Here is a 22,537-nt window from a genome sequence, read left to right as displayed (position 1 = left end):
TTTCTGTGAAGTTGAATCAGAAGCATTAAAATATCAATTCAGCTGATGTTTGAAACTTGTAAGTTTTCTTTAAAATGTTCACTTTCATATTTAGAAGGTATGCTATATATCAGGAAGAAATCAGACAGAATTCATCATGAGAATACTGGCATTTCATCTTGAATGACAAGCACTGAGTACAGTCGGATGGGTGACTATCCAGATAGCATTAATAATAATGGAATTTGCTTTAAGACTTCAAGAGACTAATACACATCCATCTAGAACTGAATTAAAAATCTAATGTTGTATGTTTTTTTCTCGATGTCTCTTCTTTTATAACTCCTTTATACGCCATTTTAAAATATTTTTTCTGTTGCCTTTACACAATAGGAAAATGGATTTTGTGCAGTTAAATAAAACAGATGAAACTGAAGACAGGAATGCAAACGATGCTATGCAAATTTTAAAAATATTAACATATTGGAAAATTTCTTGACTTCTATATCTATCCTAAAATATCCCAGCTTTGGGTCTAGGGTTCTTTTCCCCCTCATTCATTTATTTCATTCATGCAACAAATATTAAAAAGATGTTTATTATGTACTAGGTGCTATGGAAACAACAGAAAATAGAGACAATTGAGGCAGAACAAACCATGTCTTCATGGTAAGATGGTCTTCATGGTTAGTCATTTCTTCATGACTTAGATTATAGTAGACATGATGGGGTCGGGGGAAGTGTTGAAATGTGAAGACAGCTAATAAATAAATAGACAAATTCAAAATGATACTCGAAGATAATTTCAAATAGCCAAAAAGTGCTGTGTGGTAGGTATATTAATACTCTCAAGCCAGCGTCCACTAGGAACACACTACAGTTGAACAAATTGGGTTTATCACTTATTGAAGCAGGAGAAAATACACACCAGGAAGAACTATGGTGTGTGTCAGTAAGAGGGTGTTAGAAAGAACCAAGTATAGAATTTGGGCTTTTGGTGGGTGATTTGGGAGAGAGACTAAGGAAGCAGAGGTTTGCTCTAGATTGAATGCTATCAGAAAGCAAAGGCAATCCTGTGTTTAGATGTCTGTTTTGTTTTTCTTTTTCGTCAATATTATTTTTAATTGACAATAATAGTATGTATTAATGGGATGCAGTGTGATATTGTAATAGATGTTCATATTGTAGAATAATTAAACTAATTTAAAAATTTGTTACTTCACATACTTATTTTTATGGTGAAAACATTTAAAATCTACTCTTTCAGCAATTTAAAAATATACAATCATTATTATTTATTACAGTTACCATTCTGGGCAGTAAGATCATTAAAGCTTATTTCTACTGTCTAACTGAAACTTTACATACTTTGATCAACATCTTCCTTTTCCGCATCCCCCCAACCCCCCACCCCCAGAATCTGGTAACCATAATTCTCCTCTCTTCTTCTGTTCAATATTTTTAAATTCCACATCAGAGATCATGTGCTATTTGTCTTACTGTTTCTGGCTTATTTCACTTTGCATAATGTCCTCCACTCCATCCCTGTTGCACAAGTAACAGAATTTCCTTTTTCTTAAGGAGAATAGTACTCCAGTGTGTGTATATCCACCATGTTTTATTGATCCATTCATCCAATAATAGACACGTAGGTTGCTTCCATATCTTGGCTATTGAGAATAATGCTACAGTGAACAATGGAGTGCAGATAGCTCATCAGCATACTGATGTCTATTTCTTTGGGTGTATATACCCAGAAGTGGGATTGATGGATCATATAGTAATTCTATCTCCATATCATTTTCCATAATTGCTGTATTCATGTACATTCCTGCCAACAGTGCATAAGGTTTTCCTTTTCTCCACACTCTCATGAACATGTATTATCTTTTGTGTTTTTGACAATGTCCATTATATCAGGTAACACCTCCTTGTGGTTTTAAATTGCGTATAATTAGTTATAATGAGCACTTTTTATTCATATCTGCTGCGATTTGTACGTCTTCTTTTGAGAAGTGTCTATTGTAAATTGTGCTGTAATAAACATGGCAATTCAGGTATCTTTAGATGTATTGATTTCTTTTTTCCTTTGGATAAATATCCAGTAGTGTGATTGCTGGATCCTATGGTAGTTCTTCTGTTTGTTTGGCTTTTTTTTTTTTTTTTTTGAGAGATCCTCCATACTGTTTTCCACAGTGGCTATACTAATTTATATTCCCATCAACAGTGTATAAATGTAACCATTTTTCTGCATCATCACCAGCACCTATTGTTTGTTGTATTTATAATAAAAACCATTCTAACAGAAGTAAGATGATATCTCTTCAGGGGTTCTGATTTGCATTTTCCTGATAATTAGTGACATTGAGAATTTTTCTGATAGTTTTTGGCCATTTGTATGTCTTCTTTGTAAAATGTATATGCATATCCTTTGCCCACTTTTTAATGAAATTATTTGTTGTTTGTTTTGTTTTGTTTTTTGGGGGTTGAGTTCCTTGTATGTTCTGGCTATAGGTCCCACGTCAAGTAAATAATTTTCAGATATTTTCTCCCAGTCAACAGGCTTTCTCTTCACTCTGTTGATTGTTTCCTTTGCTGTGCAGAGCTTTTTATTTTAAATAGTACCATTTGTCTACTTTTCTTTTTGATGCCTATGCTTTTAAGTACTAAGCCCTACAAACTTTGCATAGACCAGGATCCTGAAGTGTGTTCCCTATGTTTTCTTCTATTAGTTTTATAGCTTTGGGTCCTGCATTTAAATCTTTAATATCTCTAGAGTTGACTTTTGTATATGGTGAGAGATAGGGGTCCAGTTTCTTTCTTCTGCATATGCATACCCAATTTTTACAGCCTCGTTTATTGAAGAGGGTATCTTTTCCCCAATGTATGTTATTGGGACATCTGTCAAAACCCCGTCAGCTATAAATATGTGGATGTATTTCTATATTCTCTATTGTGTTCCATTGGTCTGTCTGTTTTTATAGCAGTACTATACTGTTTGGCTTAAAGAAGTCAGGTAGTGTGATGCCTTCAGCTTTATTCTTTTGCTCAGGATTGCTTTGGCTATTTGAGTTCTTCTTTAATTCCATACAAACTGTAAAATTGTTTTTTCTGTTTCTGTGACAAATGACATTAGTATTTTGATAGTAATTGCATTGAATCTGTAGTGCTTTGGGTAATATGGTCATTTTAACAATATTAATCATTACAATCCATGAGCATGGGATGTCTTTTCATTTGTTTTTGTCTTCCTAAATTTCATTCATCAGTGTTTGATGATTTTCCTCATATAGATCTTTTATCTCCTTGGTTAAATTTATACCTAGATATTTTATTTTATACTTTTTAGCTTTTGAAATTACATTTCCTTGTTGATTTTTTTCAGGTAGTTTATTATTGCTATATAGAAACACCGCTGATTTTTGTATATTGATTTTGTATCCTGTAATTTTATTAATTTATTTATCTGATCTAAGAGTTTTTTGATGAAATCTTGGTTGGGGTATTTTTGGATATAAGATTATATCATATGCAAAAAGAGACGATTTCCTTTTTTCCAGTTTGGATGCATTTTTTTTTTTTTTTTTTTTTTGAGACAGAGTCTTGCTCTGTTGCCCAGGCTGGAGTGCCCTGGTATTATCTCAGCTCACTGCAAGCTCCGCCCCCCGGTTCACACCATTCTCCTGCCTCAGCCTCCCAAGTAGCTGGGACTACAGGCACCAGCCACCACGCCTGGATAATTTTGTGTATTCTTAGTAGAGACGGGATTTCACCATGTTAGCTACGATGGTCTCGATCTCTTAACCTCATGATCCATCCGCCTCGGCCTCCCAAAGTGCTGGGATTACGGGCGTGAGCCAGCATGCCCAGCTGAATGCATTTTATTTCTTTCTCCGTCCTGATTACTCTGGCTAAGACTTCTATCACTATGTAGAATTATTCCAGTTCATAGAGAAAAAACTTTAAACTTTTCCCCATTCAGTATAATCTTAGATGTAAGTTTCTCACATATGGCCTTTATTCTGATGAGATAGTGTCTTCTGAGACTAGTTTGCTGAGAGTTTTTGACCGTAAAGCATTATTCAATCTCATCAAATGCTTCTTCTATGTCTATTGAGATGATCATACAGTTTTTGTCCTTACTTCTGTTTATGTGATATATAATGTTAACTAATGTCTGTACATTGAACCATTCTTATATCCCTGAGCTAAATCCCATGTGATCAAGGTGATGTGCTGTTGAATTCCTAGTATTTTATGGATAATTTTTTGCATCTATGTTCATCACAAATATTGGCCTGTGGCTTTCTGTTTTTATTGCAGCCTTATCTGGTTTTGGTATCAGGGTAATGCTGGCCCTGTAGAATGAATTAGGGATGATTTCCTCCTCTTCAATTTTTTGTAATGGTATAGGGAGCGTTGGTTTTAGTTCTTTGTAAATGTAGTAGAATTTGAAAGTAAAATAATCTGGTCCTGGGCATTTCTTTGTTGGGAGGCTTTTTATTACTGACTCGATCTCATTCCAAATCACTTGGCTGTTCAAGTTTTCTATTTCTTTCTGATTCAGTCTTTGTAGGTTGTATGTATCCACCAAAGTAGCCATTCCTCTAGCTTTCCCAACTTGTTAATGTATAGCTCTTCATTACCGTCTCTGATGATTAGTCTCTTTCATATTTCTGCAATATCCGTTGTATTGTCTCCTTTTTCACTTCTTTCTTTGTTTATTTGGGTCTTCTCTCTCTCTTTTTTTGTGGTTAGGCTAGCTAGCAGTTTATTGATTTTGTTTACATTTGTTAAAAAAAACTTTTCCTGTCTTGTATCCTTTGTATTTGTAGTCTTTTTTTAATTTAGCCCTGCTCTGATCTTTATTGCATTTTACTTCCTACTGATTTTTGCTATGCTATTGCTTTTCAAGTTCCATGAGGTGTATTGTTAGATTATTTGAAATATTCCTATTTCTTGATGTAGGCATTTATTGCTATAAACCCTTCTTATCAAAATTTTGCCGTGTCTCATAGGTTTTATCATGTCGTATTTTGACTTTCAATTGTTTCAATAATTTTTTTTGATCTTCTGCTTAATTTCTCCCTCGACCCAATTGCCATTCAGGAGCATGTGGTTTAATTTCCATGTGTTTTTCCAGTTTCAAAAGTTGTTATTATTGATTTTCAGTTTTATTCCTTTGTGATCTGATAAAATACTTGAAAAGATATCAATTCGGTTCAAAATCTGTTGAGCATTGTTTTGTGTCCTAACGTGATATCCTGGATAACTGTCCATATGTTCATGAGAAAAATATGTATTGTGTAGCTGTTGGATGAAATGTTCTATAAATATGTGTTAGGTCCATTTGGTCTAAAGTGCTATTTCAATTCAATGTTTCTTTGTTAATTTTCTGTCTAAGTGATCTAATGCTCAAGCGGTATGTTGAAGTCGCCAATTATTATTGAATTGGAGTCAATCTCTTTCTTCAAATCTAATAATATTTGCTTCATGTATCAGAGTGTTACAGTGTTGGATGCATACATGTATATAATTGTTATATCTTCTTGCTGTACTGATCCATGTATCGTTATAAAATGACTTTCTTTTCTCTTTTTACTGTTCTTGACTTAAATTCTGTTTTATCTAAGGGCAAATGCTCCTGCTCACTTTTGGTTTCCATTTGCATAGAATATATTTTTCTATCCATTTACTTTCAGGCTATATGTGTCTTTACAGATGAGATAGGCTTCTTGTGGGTAGCTTATAGTTGGGTCATGTTTTTTTAATCCATTAAGGCAGTCTGTATCATTTAAGTGGAAAGTTTAATTTGTTTACATTCAAAGTTATTATTGAAGTATGAGAGTTTATTCTTGTCACTTTATTCACTGATTCCTGGTTGTTTTGTATATCATTTGCTCTTTTCTTACTCTTGTTATTTAGTGTTATGGTTTGGTGGTTTTCTGTAGTGGTAATAATTGAGACCTTTCTCTTCTATCAGTGGGTTTTATACATTCATGTGTTTTTCTGATGGTAGATATCATCCTTTTGTTTCCACGTGTTAGACCTTCCTTAAGTATTGCTTCTAGGGCCAGCGTAATAGTAATTAATTCCCTCTGCTTTTCTTTCTTTGAGAAAACAATGTATTTCTCCTTAATTTATGAAGGATAACTTTACTAGGTATAGTATCTTTGGCTGCTAGTTTTTTGTTTCAGAACTTTGAATTTATCATCCTATTCTATTCTGGCCTGTAAGGCTTCTGCTGGAAATCTGCTGTTAGTATGATGGGATTTCCCTTCTAAGTGACTAGACACTTTTCTCTTGCTGTTTTCAGAATTTCTTCTTTGCTTTGACTTTTGACAGTTTTACTATAATGTGCCTTGGAGAAGACCCTTTTCATTACATCAATTTGGGGATCTATAAGACTCCCATGTCTGGATGTCTAAAATCTCTTGCTAAACTTGTGGAAGTTAGGTTATTATTTCTTTGCATAGTTTTATCTCTCTTCAGTATTGTCTTCACCTTCTGAAACTTTAAAAATTTGAATATTTGGTCACTGTATGGTGTCCCATGTGTCACATAGACTTTGTTTATTCTTTTTCATTATTTTGTCTTTATTTTTGTCAGACTGGTTTTTGTCAAAAGACCTATATTCAAGTTCTAAAATTCTTCTTGATCTAGTCTATTCTTGAACCTTTTGACTGTATCTTTTTATTTCATTCAATGATTTTTTTTAGTTCCAGGATTTCTGCTTGGTTCTTTTTATCTTTTTATAATATCTATCTCTTTGATAAATTTCTTTTTCATATCCTGAATTGGTTTTCTGATTTCTTTGTATTACTTATCTGTGTTCTATTGTGTGTGTGTGTGTGTGTGTGTGTGTGAGCAACATGGTTGTTTATTTCACCTGGGTGCAGGCGGGCTGAGTCCAAAAAGAGAGTCAGCATGGGGGGTGGGATTATCATTAGTTCTTATAGGTTTGGGGATAGGCGGTGGAGTTAAGAGCAGTGTTTTGGGGGCAGTGGGTGGATCTCACAAAGTACATTCTCAAGGGTGGGGAGAATTACAAAGAAACTTCTCAAGGGTGGGGGAGATTACAAAGTACATTGATCAGTTAGGGTGGGGTAGAAACAAATCACAATGGTGGAATGTCATCAGTTAAGCTGTTTTCACTTCTGTGGATCTTCAGTTGCTCCAGGCCATCTGGATGTATATGTGCAGGTCTCTGGGGATATGATGGCTTAACTTGGGCTCAGAGGCCTGACACCAATTTAAAATTGGTGAGATGTTCCTTGGGCTGGTTGATCTGAGGACCAGAGGTCATAGGTGGATCTTTCTCATGGAGCAAAGAGCAGGAGGACAGGGAATTGATCTCCCAAGGGAGGTCCCCTGATCTGAGTCACGGCACCAAAATGTCATTCACATCTGTGTGAAGAGACCACCAAACAGGCTTTGTGTGAGCAACATGGCTGTTTGTTTCACCTGGGTGCAGGCAGGCTGACTCCGAAAAGAGAGTCAGCCCTGTGTTCTATTGTGTCTCATTGAGCTTCTTGAATATCATTATTTTTCTCTGATTTTACAAATTTCTTTTTTGTTGGAATTCATTGCTAGAGAATTATTGTGTTCCTTTGGAGGTGTCATATTTCTTTGCTTTTTTGTGTTTCTCTGTCTTTTACATTTATATCTGTGCATCTTGTATAAAAGCCGCTTGTATTAGTTCGTTATCATGCTGCTAATAAAGACATACCTGAGACTGGGCAATTTATAAAGGAAAGTGGTTTAATTGACTCACAGTTCAGCATGACTGGGGAGGCCTCAGGGAACTTACAATTATGGTGGAAGAGGAAGTAAATATATCCTTCTTCGCAAGGCAGCAGGACAGAAAATAATGAGAACTAAGCCAAAAGGTAAACCTCTTATAAAACCATCAGATCTTATGAGAACTTACTCACTATCATGAGAACAGCATGGGGGAAACCGCCCCCATTATTCAATTACCTCCCACTGGGTCCCTCCCACGACACATGGGGATTATGGGAACTAAAATTCAAAATGAGATTTCAGTGGAGACAGAGCCAAACCAATATTCAGGCTTCTAGATGGCAAGCTCTGGCCCTGTGGTGGCAGAGTTAGGTTGGGTAGGCTTGTACTCATGTTCCCCCATGGGTCATGACAGTGCACCCAACTTCAGAGGGTTGGGTGATGTGAGTTTAGGTCTCATGCCACTGGATACAAGGGGTTGAAAGCTGAGATGGTCAATATGATCCGAGAAAGTGTAGGATACATAGTGACTACCAAACTGTTTTCTGGGGAGCCTCTTTTTAAAAAAAAAAAAAAAAGACAAAGTTTTGCTCTGTCTCCTGGTCTGGAGTGCAGTGACATGATCATAGCTCACTGCAGCCTCAAACTCCTGGGCTCAAGCAATCCTCCCACCTCAGCCTTCTGAGTAGCTGGGGCTACATTTACCACTACACCCAGATATTTTTTTGTTTTTAAGATGGTCTTACTAAGTTGCTCAAGCTGGTCTCAACATCCTTGCCTCAAGTGATCCTCCTGCATCAGCCTCTCAATTAACTAGGATTACAGGCAGGAGCCACCATGCCTAGCTGGGAAGTGTTAATTGTTGCTCCAAGATCAAATGTTTTTGTAGTGGAAAGGATGCTGAATTTTGTCAAATGCTTTTTCTGTATCTATTGAAGTGATGATGGTTTCTGTTTCTTTATTCAGTTAATATGGTGTGTCACATTTATTCATTTTGGTAAGTTGAACCATCTTTTCATCCCAGGGAGAAATTCCACTTGACCATGGTGACTATTTTTGTGAGCTGTTGAATCTCATTTGCTAGTATTTTGTTGAGTGTTTTTGCATCTACCCTCATCAAGGATATTGGCTTGTAGTTTTGTTTTCTTATATTGTTATTGCCTGACTTCAGTATCAGGGTAATGCTGGCCTTGGGTGAGATTTTTAAAAACATTGGTATTTATTTCTTATTTAAATATTAGATCAAATTCTGCTGTGAAGTAATGAAGTCTGGGCTTTTCTTTGATGGGAGATTTTTTAGTATTGATTCAGTTTTATTCTTTGTCTGTTCAAATTTTCTTTTATTTTTCTTAACTTTGTCCTGGTAGAGTCCATGTTTCTAGGAATTTGTCAATTTCTTCTAAATTATCCAATTTATGAGCATAAAGTTGTTCATAGTATTCACTTATGATCCTTTGTGTTTCTGTGGTATCTGTTGGAATATCTCCTCTTTCATTTGTGATTTATTTGAGTCTTATCTATTTCCTTAGTTGGTCTGGTCTGGCAAAGGGTTTGTAAATTTTCCTTATCTTTTCAAAAGAAAACGTATTTAGTTGATCTTTTCTATTCTTTCTAATCTCTATTTTATTTACTTCTATTCTGATCTGTATTATTTCCTTCCGTCTGCTAACTTCATGCTTCGTTTGTTCTTCCTTTTCTAGTTTCTTGAGATAACATTAAATTGCTTACTTAAGAACTTTTCTCTTTTGTAATGCAGGCATTTATTGCTATAAACTTGCCTCTTAGAACTGCCTTTGGTGCATCCCATAAGTTTAATATATTTTCATTTTCATTTTTACTTGTCCGAGGATATTTTTAACTTTCATTTTTAATTTCTTCCTTGATCCATTGGTTGTAGAGGAGTGTAATGTTTAATCTCCATATATTTGTGAATTTTCCAGAAACTCTCCTTTATTAATTTCTATTTTAATTCCATATGGTCAGAAAAAATACTTGATATGATTTCAGCCTTCTTAAATTTATTAAGACTTATTTTGTGGCCTATCATCTATCCTGCAGAATGTTCTGTGTGCACTTGAGAAAAATGAGTATAATGGTGCTGTTGGATGAAACGTTCTGTATATAACTGTTAGGTCCATTTGGGGTAAAGGGTTGTTGAAGTCTGTTCTTTCTCTACTGATTTCTTGTCTGAATGAACTATCCATTGTTGAAAGTGCAGTATTTAAGTCCCATATCATATATATATACTATATAGCCTATAGTATTATAGGCTATCTCTTCAGATTTATTAATGTTTGTTTTATATAAGGTGCTCCAATGTTAGATGCATATATATTTTAAATGCTTATCTTTTTAATGAACTGACCCCTTTGTTACTACATAATGACCTGCTTTTGCTCTTTTTCCCAATTTTGACGAAAAGGTCATTCTAATATAACTATTATATAAGCATAATCACTCCTACTATGTATTGATCTAAACTAATACAAGCATAATCATTCCCATGCTCTATTGGTTACCATCTGCTTCGCATTCCATAGCTTTGCTATTAGTCTGTGTGTGTCCCTAAAGCTAAAATAAGACTTTTGGAGGCAAAATATTGGTGGATCTTGTTTTTAAATCTATGTATACACTCCTCTAACTGTAGAATATAATCTCTTTACATTTAAAATTATTGTGGATAGATATGGGCTTACTATAGGCATTTTGTTAATTTTTTACTGTTTTGTAGTTATTTTGTGTCTTTCTTCTGATCTTACAGTCTTTCTTTGTGATTTGTGTATTTTTGTAGTAATATGCTTTGATTCCTTTCTCTTCATATTTTGTGTATCTGCCAGAGGTTTTTCCTTATAGTTATCATGAGGCTTACATAAAACATCTTAAAGTATTCTAATTTAAGCTGAAAGTACTTTAACTACAATTGCATACAAAGACTCTATGCTTATATTTCTACTCCCTCACACATTTTATGCTATTGATGCAATACTTTATAACTTTATATCTATTTATATTGTGTACGCTAACCTGTCATTTATAGCTATAATTGTTTAAATACATTTGTCTTTTAACTATTATATTAATGAGTGATTTACATAACACCTTTACAGTTTTGGTATATTCTCAATTTGAGTATATATTTACCTTTACTAGTAAGCTATATACTTTCATATGTTTTTATATTTTACTTATTTTCCGTTTATTTCAACTCAAAGAATTCCCTTAAGCATTTCTTATAAGGCCAGTTCCATGATGATGGATTTCCTCAGCTTTTGTTTGTCTTAGAATGTCTTGATCTCATTTTTCATTTCTGAAGGACTGTGTTGCTGGGTGTAGTATATTTTGTTAACTTATTTTTTAGTGCTTTCAAAATGTCATGCCACTCCCTCCTGCTTGCAAGTTTTCTGTTGAGAAGTCATGTATAGTCCTATGGGAGATCCTTTTTATGTGATAAGTTTCTTCTCTTTTGCTGCCGTAAAGCTTCTTTGTTTTTGACTTTAATCATTTGGTTATAATGTTAAAGTCAGAAACAAAGAAGCTTTAAGGCAGCAAGAATATTGAGTTTATCTCTATTGAGTTTATCTTTCTTGGGGTCCTTTGAGGTTCCTGAATCTGTATGTTCATATCCCTTCCAAGATTTGGGATTTTTTCAAACAATATTTCTTTAAATAAGCTTTCTATCTTTTTGTCTCTTTTCTCCTTTGGATAGTCTCATAAATTTTATATTTGTACGTTTGATGGTGTCTCATATGTCCCTACACTTTCTTCACTCATTTTTTGTCTTTTTTTAATTCCTCTAATTAGCTAATTTCAACTAATCTTTCTTCAAATTCACAATTTCTAATTTTTTGCATGATTGCATCAGCTATTCAAACTGTTGAGTTTTTCAGTTCTGCCATTGTATCCTTCAGCACTAGGATTTCTGTTTGGTTCTTTTCTGCAGTTTCTATTTTTTATCAAACTTCTATTTCACTCATGTATTGTTTTCCTTATTTCTTTTAGATGTCTGTCTGTATTTATTGAATTTCTTTGAGTTTCTTTAAGATGAGCATTTTGAATCCTTTTTCCAGTAATTTGTACATCTCTATTTTGATGGGGTTGGTTAGTAAAACTTTAGTTATTTTGATGGTGTCATGTTTGCTTCATTCTTTGTTATTCATGTAGGTTTGCATTTCTGTCTGCATTTGAAGGAGCTAACTCCTCTTTCACTCTTAATATAACAGATTTGACGAATTAAAATTTTCTCCTAATAGGTCTGCAGGCTGATGAGATTACCTCTGGGCTCCTGATTGAGTGGCATCGGATGCAGGTCTTGTGCCTGATATTGGGTCTACAGTGGAAACTGCAGTTGGCAGGGTTGTTACCAGAGTCTCTAGTTGGTGTGGGTCCCATCTGGTTTCTCGGCAGACTGGACTGTCTCCAGGATCTTGATCTTTGGGTCTGGCTCCCAGATGATGAAGGTCTGCTTCCGGATTCACAGATTGCAGGTCTTTTACCATGTGCAGTGATAGATATGGCTTCCACTGGGTCTCTGGGAGGACTCCTGTTGGATAACCTAAATTAGTACCTGACCTGGCCATACTGTACAAGTTGGCTGAGATGGGCTTAAGTTGAGACACAAGATTGTTTCAGGATATAAAACCAAAGCTGGCATCTTTAGCCCTATCTCTGGGGTCATGAACAGGTATGTGTACAGTGGTTTCCTGTGAGCAAGCCTGCTTTCAGACTGCAGTTTAAAAAGGTAGGGGCCAATTTATAGGGCCATGTAAAGATCCACAATGGGACAGAGGTGAGGGATTCAGCCTGAATGGGCACTGTGGGACATGCCTTCTTGTGAGTGCCCAAGCAGGCCAAGCTTCTCTCAGTCTGAAGACAAAAGGTGTCTGGACCTAAATCCAGTGCCATTTGAGGATCCACTGTGGAACAGGGGTTGGCAAAGCCTGTCAGGCATGTCTCCTGGTGGGATTCCAGCTGGACAGAATTGCTTCAAGACCATAGCTGGGAGGGACTGAAACTAATCTTCAGGACTATTTTTAAATCTGTTATGGAACTGATGTTGGCAAGCCTGACCGAGTGGCAGTAGGGGGTGAGAACGCCAGCAGATCCCTGTGTGGTCAGGATTGCTCATAGACTGCATCTGAGAGGGGCTAGAGCTGAGATTCAGGGACCAGTTCGGGTCCCCTATGGGATGAAGGCCAGTAAGCCTGTCCAAGAGCATCTCTAGCAGTTCCTTGAATGTTGGAATAACTTCAGGGCTGTGACAGGTCTGGTGCCTAGAAAGGGTCCCTTCAGGATCTGTTATGGGATGGAGGTTGTCAAGACCATTAGCACTGATGGGCTAGTCACCCTGTGCCATTGAGATTGTTTCCAAACTGCAGTTAAGAGCGGCTAGAATCAAGATTCAGGACCCCTTGAGGACCTGCTGTGGGATGGAGGCTGACAATCTTTAGTGGCACAGATGGATGAGTCTACCGGCAGTTCTTATTATGGATGGAATTACTCCCAGGGTATGGCAGAGAGGGGCGAGAGCTGAGATAGCGCCCCTTCATGATCTGCTGTGGGACAGAGGCTGCAAGCCTGTCCTGGTGGTATAGATGGGTGAGTCTCCCTCTAGGTCCCTGTGTGAGAAGCACTAGGCTAGAATTACAAGTAAAGGGGGCTGGAGCCAAGTTAGAGGATAGCTTTTGGGTTCACGGACAAAACTGATGGCAACAAGCAGATGGGTCTATCTGTAAAGCATTAATGAACGTGATTCCTCCTAGCCCTTTGGTGGATGCTTTTGGAAGCAGGCTCGAGGACAAACGGGGCTGTAACTAAGCCCTTTGGAAAATGGGGTTATTTATGGGTCTGAAGCTGGGTCTATCATTGTTGGGTCGGTCACCTAGGTGCAGTTCTGTACCCTGAAAACAACAATCCTAGATCTTGGACTCCACTGGGGTTTCACAACCTCATAAACCAATCCAAGGGCTCCCACAAAAAAATTTTTGGTCATGAATGGGTGCAGAATTATGTTTTTTGTGTGGGGTAATACAAGCGGGTGACCACCTATTCTGCCATCTTATCTCATCCCCTAGATATCTGTTTTAATCCTATTTACCCTGTTTGTGAGGGAAGGATTTCATACTTCAAGAGATACCTATGGAGACAGTCAAACACACAGACCCTACATTGGACATATGAGATTGATGCATATTTATTAATCATACACACAGCCCAGAGGAGGGAGACACCACACACCATGCAGGACCACATAGGGGCTGCATTCGGGGAAAAAAGTGAACAACCATGGGTATGGGATGCAGGTTTGGTAATATCAAGAGGGTATAGTACTCGTTGGTACTCAGGAGGATGTTATTGGCTTGTTTGAATAACTCCACAGGCTGGCATGGAACTGAAACTTCTCAGTAGCAGGAAGAACTTGACCTGATCTATTTGATAAGGCAGGTTCTTTGGCTAGGAAACCTTATTTGCAGGAGCAGAGTAGGGAAGAATCTTTACTGTAGGGCTATTTATACCCCTTTCAGATGCCCTCAGCTATGACAGAAGCCAATAATATTGGGCCTTAATCTTAGGACTTGCACCATAGGATATTAATGAATCTTAGCTATAGGAAGGGAAAAAAAGATATGAAAATAAAGCTATAATTGGTTTCTTAAAGGTTGCACTTATTTTCAACAAGAGACAGGATTTCTGGTATTTTCACGTGGCACAATGACCTTGCCTTTGTCTGTACTTAGACAAAATTATTAAGTGGCCCTACTTTGTCTCATTTTATCATGGTCTCAGAGTAGCCTGAGGTTGGTATTATTTCCAGTAGGGGAATAAAATGGCATAGCTCTGAGAGCTGGGCCAACTTCCAAATCTCAGAGGCTGCTATTTTTTTTTTTTTTTCTTTTCTTTTCTTTTTACAGTTAAAAGGGCCTGCTGGTGCTGGGAGGCTAAATTAGATGGGTTGGTCAAGGAAAGTTTTCTGAAAGAGGGCTATCAAAGCTCAGCCTTTACCACTAATAAGGAGTCATCCACACAGAGAAGAACTCAGGAGAGTAGAGACAGGAGAGGAAGGGAGACAACCTGTGGGAGAGCATTCCTGTCTGAGGGAAACAGCAAGTATGAGCAAAGAAACATTTCATCACACCCAAGAGATGTGAGAAAAACCATCGGGAGCGTGGCTCTTTGCTTCAGCGCTCTCTAGGGGTTGGATATGGAGGAAGTATCAGAATCTCAGAGCATGGGAAGTAAACTTTTGGAAAGCCTCGAAGTGATCCTGATACAATGGTCCTCCCAGACAGATTGTCCCTCACTGCCTGTACCCTTCCCTCACAGATTTAGTTCAATTATATAGACCTTATATGAAAAACCCAATACTAATTGATAACCCTGTTTAACATACAACAAAATTGCTTGTCCAGGAATGTTTTACCAAAATCCAGGGAGATAGATGGGGTTGTTACCTAGTAAATGTGCTTTCAGTGGCAGAAGATCAATTATCCTAGATATAATTTTGTTTTTTCTCTGGAAACAGGACTGTAGTGATTTTTCTAGACCATCTAAAATATATTTGAGCAGGGTCTGCATTTCCATTTAATAATGAAGCATTCCTAGGATATAATTTTTATCATTCCAACCATCTGTTCATATCCAGTTCATGCATTTGAACACTATTACAATAGTTGGGTTGAAGACACCATTGCTACCAATTGGGAATTTAACATACCAACACAGGAGAATATTGACGATGATAAACAGCTCAGTCATCAGAGAATAATGGTTACAAGCACGGACTCTGAAGCCAGACAGCCTAGGTTCAAATGACAACACTATCACTTTCTAGTTTTATCCCTGTTGGGTACGTTACTTAGCTTACGTGCCTCAATTTTCTCACCAACAAATTAGGATAATACTAGTACCTACCTCAAAGGTTTATTGGGAAGAATAAAATATGTAGTAATTTCTTAGACCTGGCACAGGATAACACTATGTAGGACCTAGCTTTGTAATGATGATTACAGCTGTGTATTGGAAAAGACCAAAAAAAAAAAAAAAAAAAAAAAAGGTGATTAATACCATATTCCGATAGTTGATGAGTTAATTATGTACTAACCAGTATATGTAAATGTTCACAGATCTTATTGAGGAATAATTTCTATCACTTATGGTTCTACACAGGGCCTTTCCTCTTGCTCAATGTCAATCACATAATCAGTTTTTAGCAAAATCTGAAACTACGCATTTAATTTAAAATATTTTTGCCTGTCTGCCTGATATGTCTGATTCATTCAAGCCTACTGTAGATAACAGTTTTAATACATTCTGTTACTGAGCTCTTTGGACTTTGCCTAAAGAATACACTAAGAGTCTCAGATCTTTAATTGAGGCAACCGTATTTAGTACCACTGAAATAAGTGTGATAACAGCTTGATCATGCAAAGCTTGACATGAAGAAAACACCTGCCTGGTGTTAATAAGATACATGAATTTCAGACAACAGAAAACCAAAGAAAATTACCACTTTGTCTGTCTTGATAAAATGCCAACAGAGTTCCCATTCTTTTCATGATATTCAGAAGTTTATTTGAATTTCTATGAAATGTGAACAGAAAAATAACATGGATTATGGGCTCATGGCGGGTGAGGGGTTTTAAAATATTGCTGAATTTTTATACATACTATCAGATTTACTAAGACAAAATAAGAAATAAGGAAAAAATAAGTATTTGTTTTGTTCTGGATATTCATTAGAACAAACCAGAGTGATCTGAGGATGAATTTCAAGTATCTGCGTAGGCCTGGATATATTGGACATTAGTGTAAACACACATACCCACTTCTTCTCTTAAGGTTCAGGTCTCAATAGAAATATGTTGACTGTTCCTATCAATTGGCACTTTTATGCATAAGAGAAAATCTTTTACTTTCACAAACCTACTTTAGTTGTTTAAGAAAAGGAAAAATCTTAATAATAATAATACAACAGTCATTAAAGGAATAACTTAGTGCAGATACCATCTTCTGATAATCACCCCTCAGAGTCTTGATTCTAGGCTGTGACATTATCAGAGTTTGCACTGGTCACCAAACAGCTTTGACATGGTATTACCTAAATCATTGCATTATTACAAGCAGAACTGAAAAACTACAACTTCTTTTTTTCGGTGAAGTAAGGAAATTCATCCTCCAACAGGTTGAGAGCATCATTAAGAAAAAAAAATGATTATTCGTGTGTTTGTTGCCAAATGTATACAAGATTTATAAAACCCCAATATCGTATGCACTGAATTGTCAGTAGTTTTTGTTTGCTTCTTTGCTTGTTTGTTTAGCATACACAGAATAAATTATCTTGTTAGACTGCTTTCTATTTCTAATGAACATGTGTACATATAATTTTTTGGAAGCAAAGTTATGCCTTTTTTCCCTCCTAGTTATTTATTTTACCTAAAAAATTTTAGTACCTACACCAAAATGTAGTTAATATTCATGCATAGTCAGCATTTAGTTGACTGTGATAAATTGTCAAAAGAAAGAATAATTGAAATCTATTATACTGCAAAATCTAATTCAATACACTATGCTTAAACTTATATTGTGTCTTAAAGTTGGCCATAACTGCTAATAGACCAACTGAAGATATTTTCATTTTAATTTTTTTCATCCTTCCAAAGATTTTGATAACTTAAAACACTGTGTGAATAGTACTTTACAGTTTGTAAGCACTTTGACATAAATTGTCACTTTTGATCTTCCCACTATCCTTATGGGAATGAGAGGTTATAGAATTATGAAAGATTTTATTATTCTCACTTTATATATTAATAAATTGGAAATCAATCATCATGTTTTTAAGGAAATGCAGGTAATCAGCTTTAGAAAAATTAAAAGTCTAGAATTTCAAAGTTTGTGGAATGTATTACATTGCACTGAGAAAACCATTACCTTTTGTCCACAATAACCCATCCTGTCTCCTTGCTGCCCTGGGTCCATGTCATTCTCTCTACTGTTTCTGGAACTCTGAATGTTTTTCTTCACTTCTCTTCCCTGCTTTACACACCCTGTCTTAAAATGTCCCTGCTTCTCTCAAATATCTAAATCCTGCTCATCTCTCAAGGTCTAGCATAAGTTCCATCCCCTCCAGGAAGTCTTCCAGTCCCCACTGTTCTTACTTAACAATTATAGCATTTACAGGAATTTATTAAGTTCTTAAGTGTTTCATATATGTTCATCTAAATTCTCCTACTAGATTATAAGCACCTGAGAGCAGAGACCAAGTCTTATACTTCTTTGAAACTCACAACATTCCAGCACTGCATATAGATATAATAAATGCTTGCTAAATATTTGGTTATTGTTTAATTACCCAGTGGAGACAATGCTGAAACACATCTCATCTTCTTTATCTGCATTTCCATCCCTGTGGCTTGTAATTTAGCCTGTATAATCACTTACTATGGTAGAGTTCAGTGTGGGTTTTTTCAATATGTTCATACATCAATTGACCCTAACATTAATTTCTAACTGTCAATGACGTCCAGTCATATGACCTAGGGGATCAAATTAACTATACATGCCTGATGGATTCCCTGAATAGAGTAAACATTTGGGTCATATATCAGCATTGAGAACAGGAACAGGAGACATTATGCTGTGATTGCGTTTCTATAGAATTATATTAGCATTACCCATTCTGCTAGTCATAATTTCTCAGCAGATCAGGGATATCTATCAATAGTATTTCCTGTGATATAGCATATGAAAATGCATTCCATTATTCATTGGAAGTGTTGCTGATCAAGCATATTATCCTTATAAACTTACTTTTTAAGAAAGAAATGTTTATGTGAAAATAACATACTTAAGAGTCATTATGTGAAAAAAGGATGTCACTCTATGACAGTTCGACTCTCTGAAATGTGTTTGGTTTAATCAAATAACTGCTTTTGTTCATATTTTAAGGTGAATTTGGAGAAGTCTGTAGTGGGCGTTTGAAGACACCAGGGAAAAGAGAGATCCCAGTTGCCATTAAAACTTTGAAAGGTGGCCACATGGATCGGCAAAGAAGAGATTTTCTAAGAGAAGCTAGTATCATGGGCCAGTTTGACCATCCAAATATCATTCGTCTAGAAGGTGTTGTCACAAAAAGTAAGTTACTGAGTTTCTTCATTACTTCTTTCACGCACCTATCTCAGTTTTTTTAAGAAAAGGAAAAATCTTAATAATAATAATACCACAGTCATTAAAGAAATAACTTAGTTCAGATATCATCACCGCCTCAGAGTGTTGATCCTAGGCTGTGACATTATCAGAGTTTGCATTGGTCACCAAATAGCTTTGACATGGTATTACCTGAAAATCATTGCTAACATAACTTGAAGTAATGAATCAAGAGTAAAGGGTTATTATTTTTTTTTTTTTGATTAACAGAACAAACACTTTCAGTGTTTTGGGTCATTAAGGTAAAATATTTCTGTTTAGAAATAAATGTCACATGCAGATATAAAATGCTTTACCTGGAGTAAAACTTATAAACAAAAATTCTGCAATTCTGCATGGAACCTATATAAATGGCATTAGAAGTAAATTATTATAATTTATATAAAATGAATACATTTTACAATTCCTCAAGTAAAAATTCTTCTTTCACAGAAATAACGGAACAAAGTTTATTCCTTTGAAAGGAAATGTTTTTAAAAATCCAAAATTAGCAATATACTCTAAGAAATAGATTGCTATATATTCACTTTCATTTGCATAATGATAGGGCATAAAATATGACAATATTTCTCATTAATTTATTCACTAAGAATTATAACATATAAAATCCAATACAGATTTGGCCTTTTAGAAATAACTCCAATCCTTCAGAGAGGCATTTTTCTTTCATAAAACTAACATTTACTTTAAAATCATTTAAATAAAATTGAAACTTTATGTCATATTTGGAAGCAGAAAAGTATAAAAGCTTACAAAAGAGATGTAATTGACTTTGTGTCTGAAACTCCTAAGTCCTTCTCACAAGGCGTTGTCCAACATGCTACCCAAAATGAATACATTACGGACAGCTACAAAAGTTTAGAAGACAGAAAAGAATGCTTCTGATGACAGATGTTGCAGCGGACTATGACTTTAGTGGCCTTCCTGGGGCCTTTCAGTGTTCATGTCGTTGTATAGTTTTTTCCCACATTGATTCTGGGCTTTTCTACGTAACAAACCTTGGCCAATGCGACATTAGCAAGTATGATGAAAGTGAAGACATCTTATGTGTTTGTACGTTGGAGCTTGTCCTCTTGCAACACTCTTTCCTGGAACCCAGTCTCTATGCCTACTGAAGGCAATCCATAAGATGAGGCCACATGCAGTACTGCAAAGAAGAGAACTGAGGTGATCCAGCCGATATCCACATCTGAACTCCAAGCAGAATGTCAGCACTGAATGCAGCCTTCTGAGTGAACCATCTCAGGTGTTACACCTCCACCACCACTGCTATTAGATAGCTGTAGCTGTGGTCAACATCTTGTGCAGGAAAGGAATCATGCACCTCCGTCCCAGCAACCCATAAATCATAAAAGATGATTAAATGGTGGTTGTTTTAAACCACTGAGTTTCAGATGGCTTGTTGCACAGCAATAGATAACCAAACAGATGGACCTCAGTTAGAATTCTGCTCCTGCCACTTAAGAATTATGCAGCTATGGGTAAATTATTTAACATCTCTATCCTTTACTTCCATATCTGTAAAATGGGATAGGAATGCTGTAAGAATTAAATTTGTCAACGTATAATACATTTAGCACCCTTTGTGCGTCATTGTAAACCACATTAAATGACATTCTTTATTGGGACTATATGTGCTAGCACTTTATACCTATATGTTACCATTTCATTCTCACAGCAACCCTGATATCATTATCTACATTTTAGGGATGAGAAGCGAAGCCCCAGGCAGGTTAACTAACCCACATAAGGACCTTTAACCTACAATATGTGGCATGACTGGTGTTCAAAATGAAGTCTGTCTCACTTTAAAACACACCTTTTTTTTTTTTTTTTTTTTTTTTGCTTTTGCTATATCCCTTTGAATGGGTTTTATACTTTAATTATCTTATTTGAATTGAACAACATTAAATAAATAACAATTCGAATTAAATAACATAATTCTGCCTTTCAAAATAGGAAAAAACTATTGGGGTAGAGTGATGTTAATTGCCCCTAAAATATAAAATCTGGAAAGAGCCAGCTATGCCATAATACCTGGTAAAGATTATGACATAAAAGACAGAAACAGAGAGACAGAGAGAAGAAATAGATGTTAATTATTTCTTTCGTATTTTCTGACTTCCTTGTTATTAATTTAACATGAACATTTCAAGTTATTCCTTCTGTATTATATATCTCTGGCAGGCAAAAGATAATTTTAAAGTTGGGTTATGAACCTTTGCAGAGCATTTTAAATCACAATTTAAGCATAATGTTGAAGTCCTCTGATGTGTGTTTATGCATGAAACATCTGGAAATGTGTGTCCAACAATAAATTAAAAGGTTTTAAAAGTGTCATATCTTTATTTTCTTACTTTCATAAATCAAACTATGCCTTTTTCCTGTATTCCTATGTGCTTTATTCACATATTCTTATATGTGAATTACACATCTATCCTTTCTCAATCACACATGCACACACACACACATATGAAAAGCATAAAAAGATGTATATCCATGTGAAATAGTGGGAATCGTTTATCCTACATCAACTAAATATGTTTGATAAGATATTCTGTGGTACTTGCCTGCCAGTTTGAAATAGTTTATTTCACATAAGTATCCAACTAACAAAAGATTTCTTTACAACTCTAAGAATCTCATCTAGAAGCGACCTCCACTTAGCCACACATTTGTATGATCTACAAGTCAAGGCTTTTGTTCCATTTCTTAAAAAAAATAAAATAAAAATCTCATCTCTATTATAGGAAAACTGATTGAGAAAGGATAGATTCAGTATACTGTTGAGTGGCAATCACCATTATAGCATTAACTTGTTAGAGTGAGCCCCATATAGGGTGGTGTGGAGCTACCAAGGTGGGTGGTAGAGATGGAGAAAGGAATAATCCTCATAAAGATAAATGGGCAGGTTAATATTGTTATCATCTGGACTCAAGTGCTATGGGACTGTTAGAAGAAAGCCAATAAATAAATGAGTGCCTCATTCCCATAAATTCATGGTAATTGTTCCAAGATTACCCTTAAGTAGCTAAGAGATAGCTAGCAATTAATGCTCCCAAAGGACTACCCATTGCATAAAAGATAATACTGATGAAGATAAAGATGCAGTATAGGCTTATAAGGGCATATTTGTAGAGTATCCTGGGATTCTGAGAAATAAATTCATAGACTCTCAGTTGAAAGTAACTCAAAATCTAGATCAAAACCTTCATCAGATTCTTTTATAAATTCTTTATATGCATATTTTTTATCTCATATAGGATTTATCTCTGAGAGATAAGTGTTACAAAGTTCTTGGGAAAACTTTGCCTGTCTTTCATATTTGAGCGTTATTTTAAACTTGAAAATTAAATTATTAAAAGCTGTATTATACAAAAAGTGTGTCTGATAAGAGTTGAACCTATTTATTTGATATGCATCACAATTTCATTAACCTGTTAAGATACAAGTGATATAAAAAGAGATTAATTGACGTATAACCGTATGCTTAGTACATACTTTTTCTCCAAGAAGCAAATAGAAGCCATAAGTTAGAGAACAGACTTGTAGCCATTAGTAGCACAGATAATAGCAATTTGTAACAGATAACATATACATCAGTGTCATTAAC

The 22,537-nt window shown here is 35.6% G+C and overlaps 1 protein-coding gene across 8 annotated transcripts in view; it reads left to right on the top strand.

Annotated features, from left to right (window-relative positions):
* LOC105477433 (EPH receptor A6) overlaps positions 1-22,537 on the top strand; it is a 950,680-nt gene that overhangs the window by 716,632 nt on the left and 211,511 nt on the right. For all 8 annotated transcript variants that reach the window (XM_071092526.1, XM_011733921.3, XM_011733919.3 and 5 more), the window contains one exon: positions 18,667-18,852. In XM_071092526.1, coding sequence (XP_070948627.1) covers positions 18,667-18,852 — 186 coding nt within the window. The remainder of the gene's footprint in view (positions 1-18,666; positions 18,853-22,537) is intronic.

Source organism: Macaca nemestrina, chromosome 2, assembly GCF_043159975.1.
Source record: "Macaca nemestrina isolate mMacNem1 chromosome 2, mMacNem.hap1, whole genome shotgun sequence".
NCBI classification, from domain to species: domain Eukaryota; kingdom Metazoa; phylum Chordata; class Mammalia; order Primates; family Cercopithecidae; genus Macaca; species Macaca nemestrina.
This window is presented reverse-complemented; position numbering and strand designations above follow the sequence as displayed.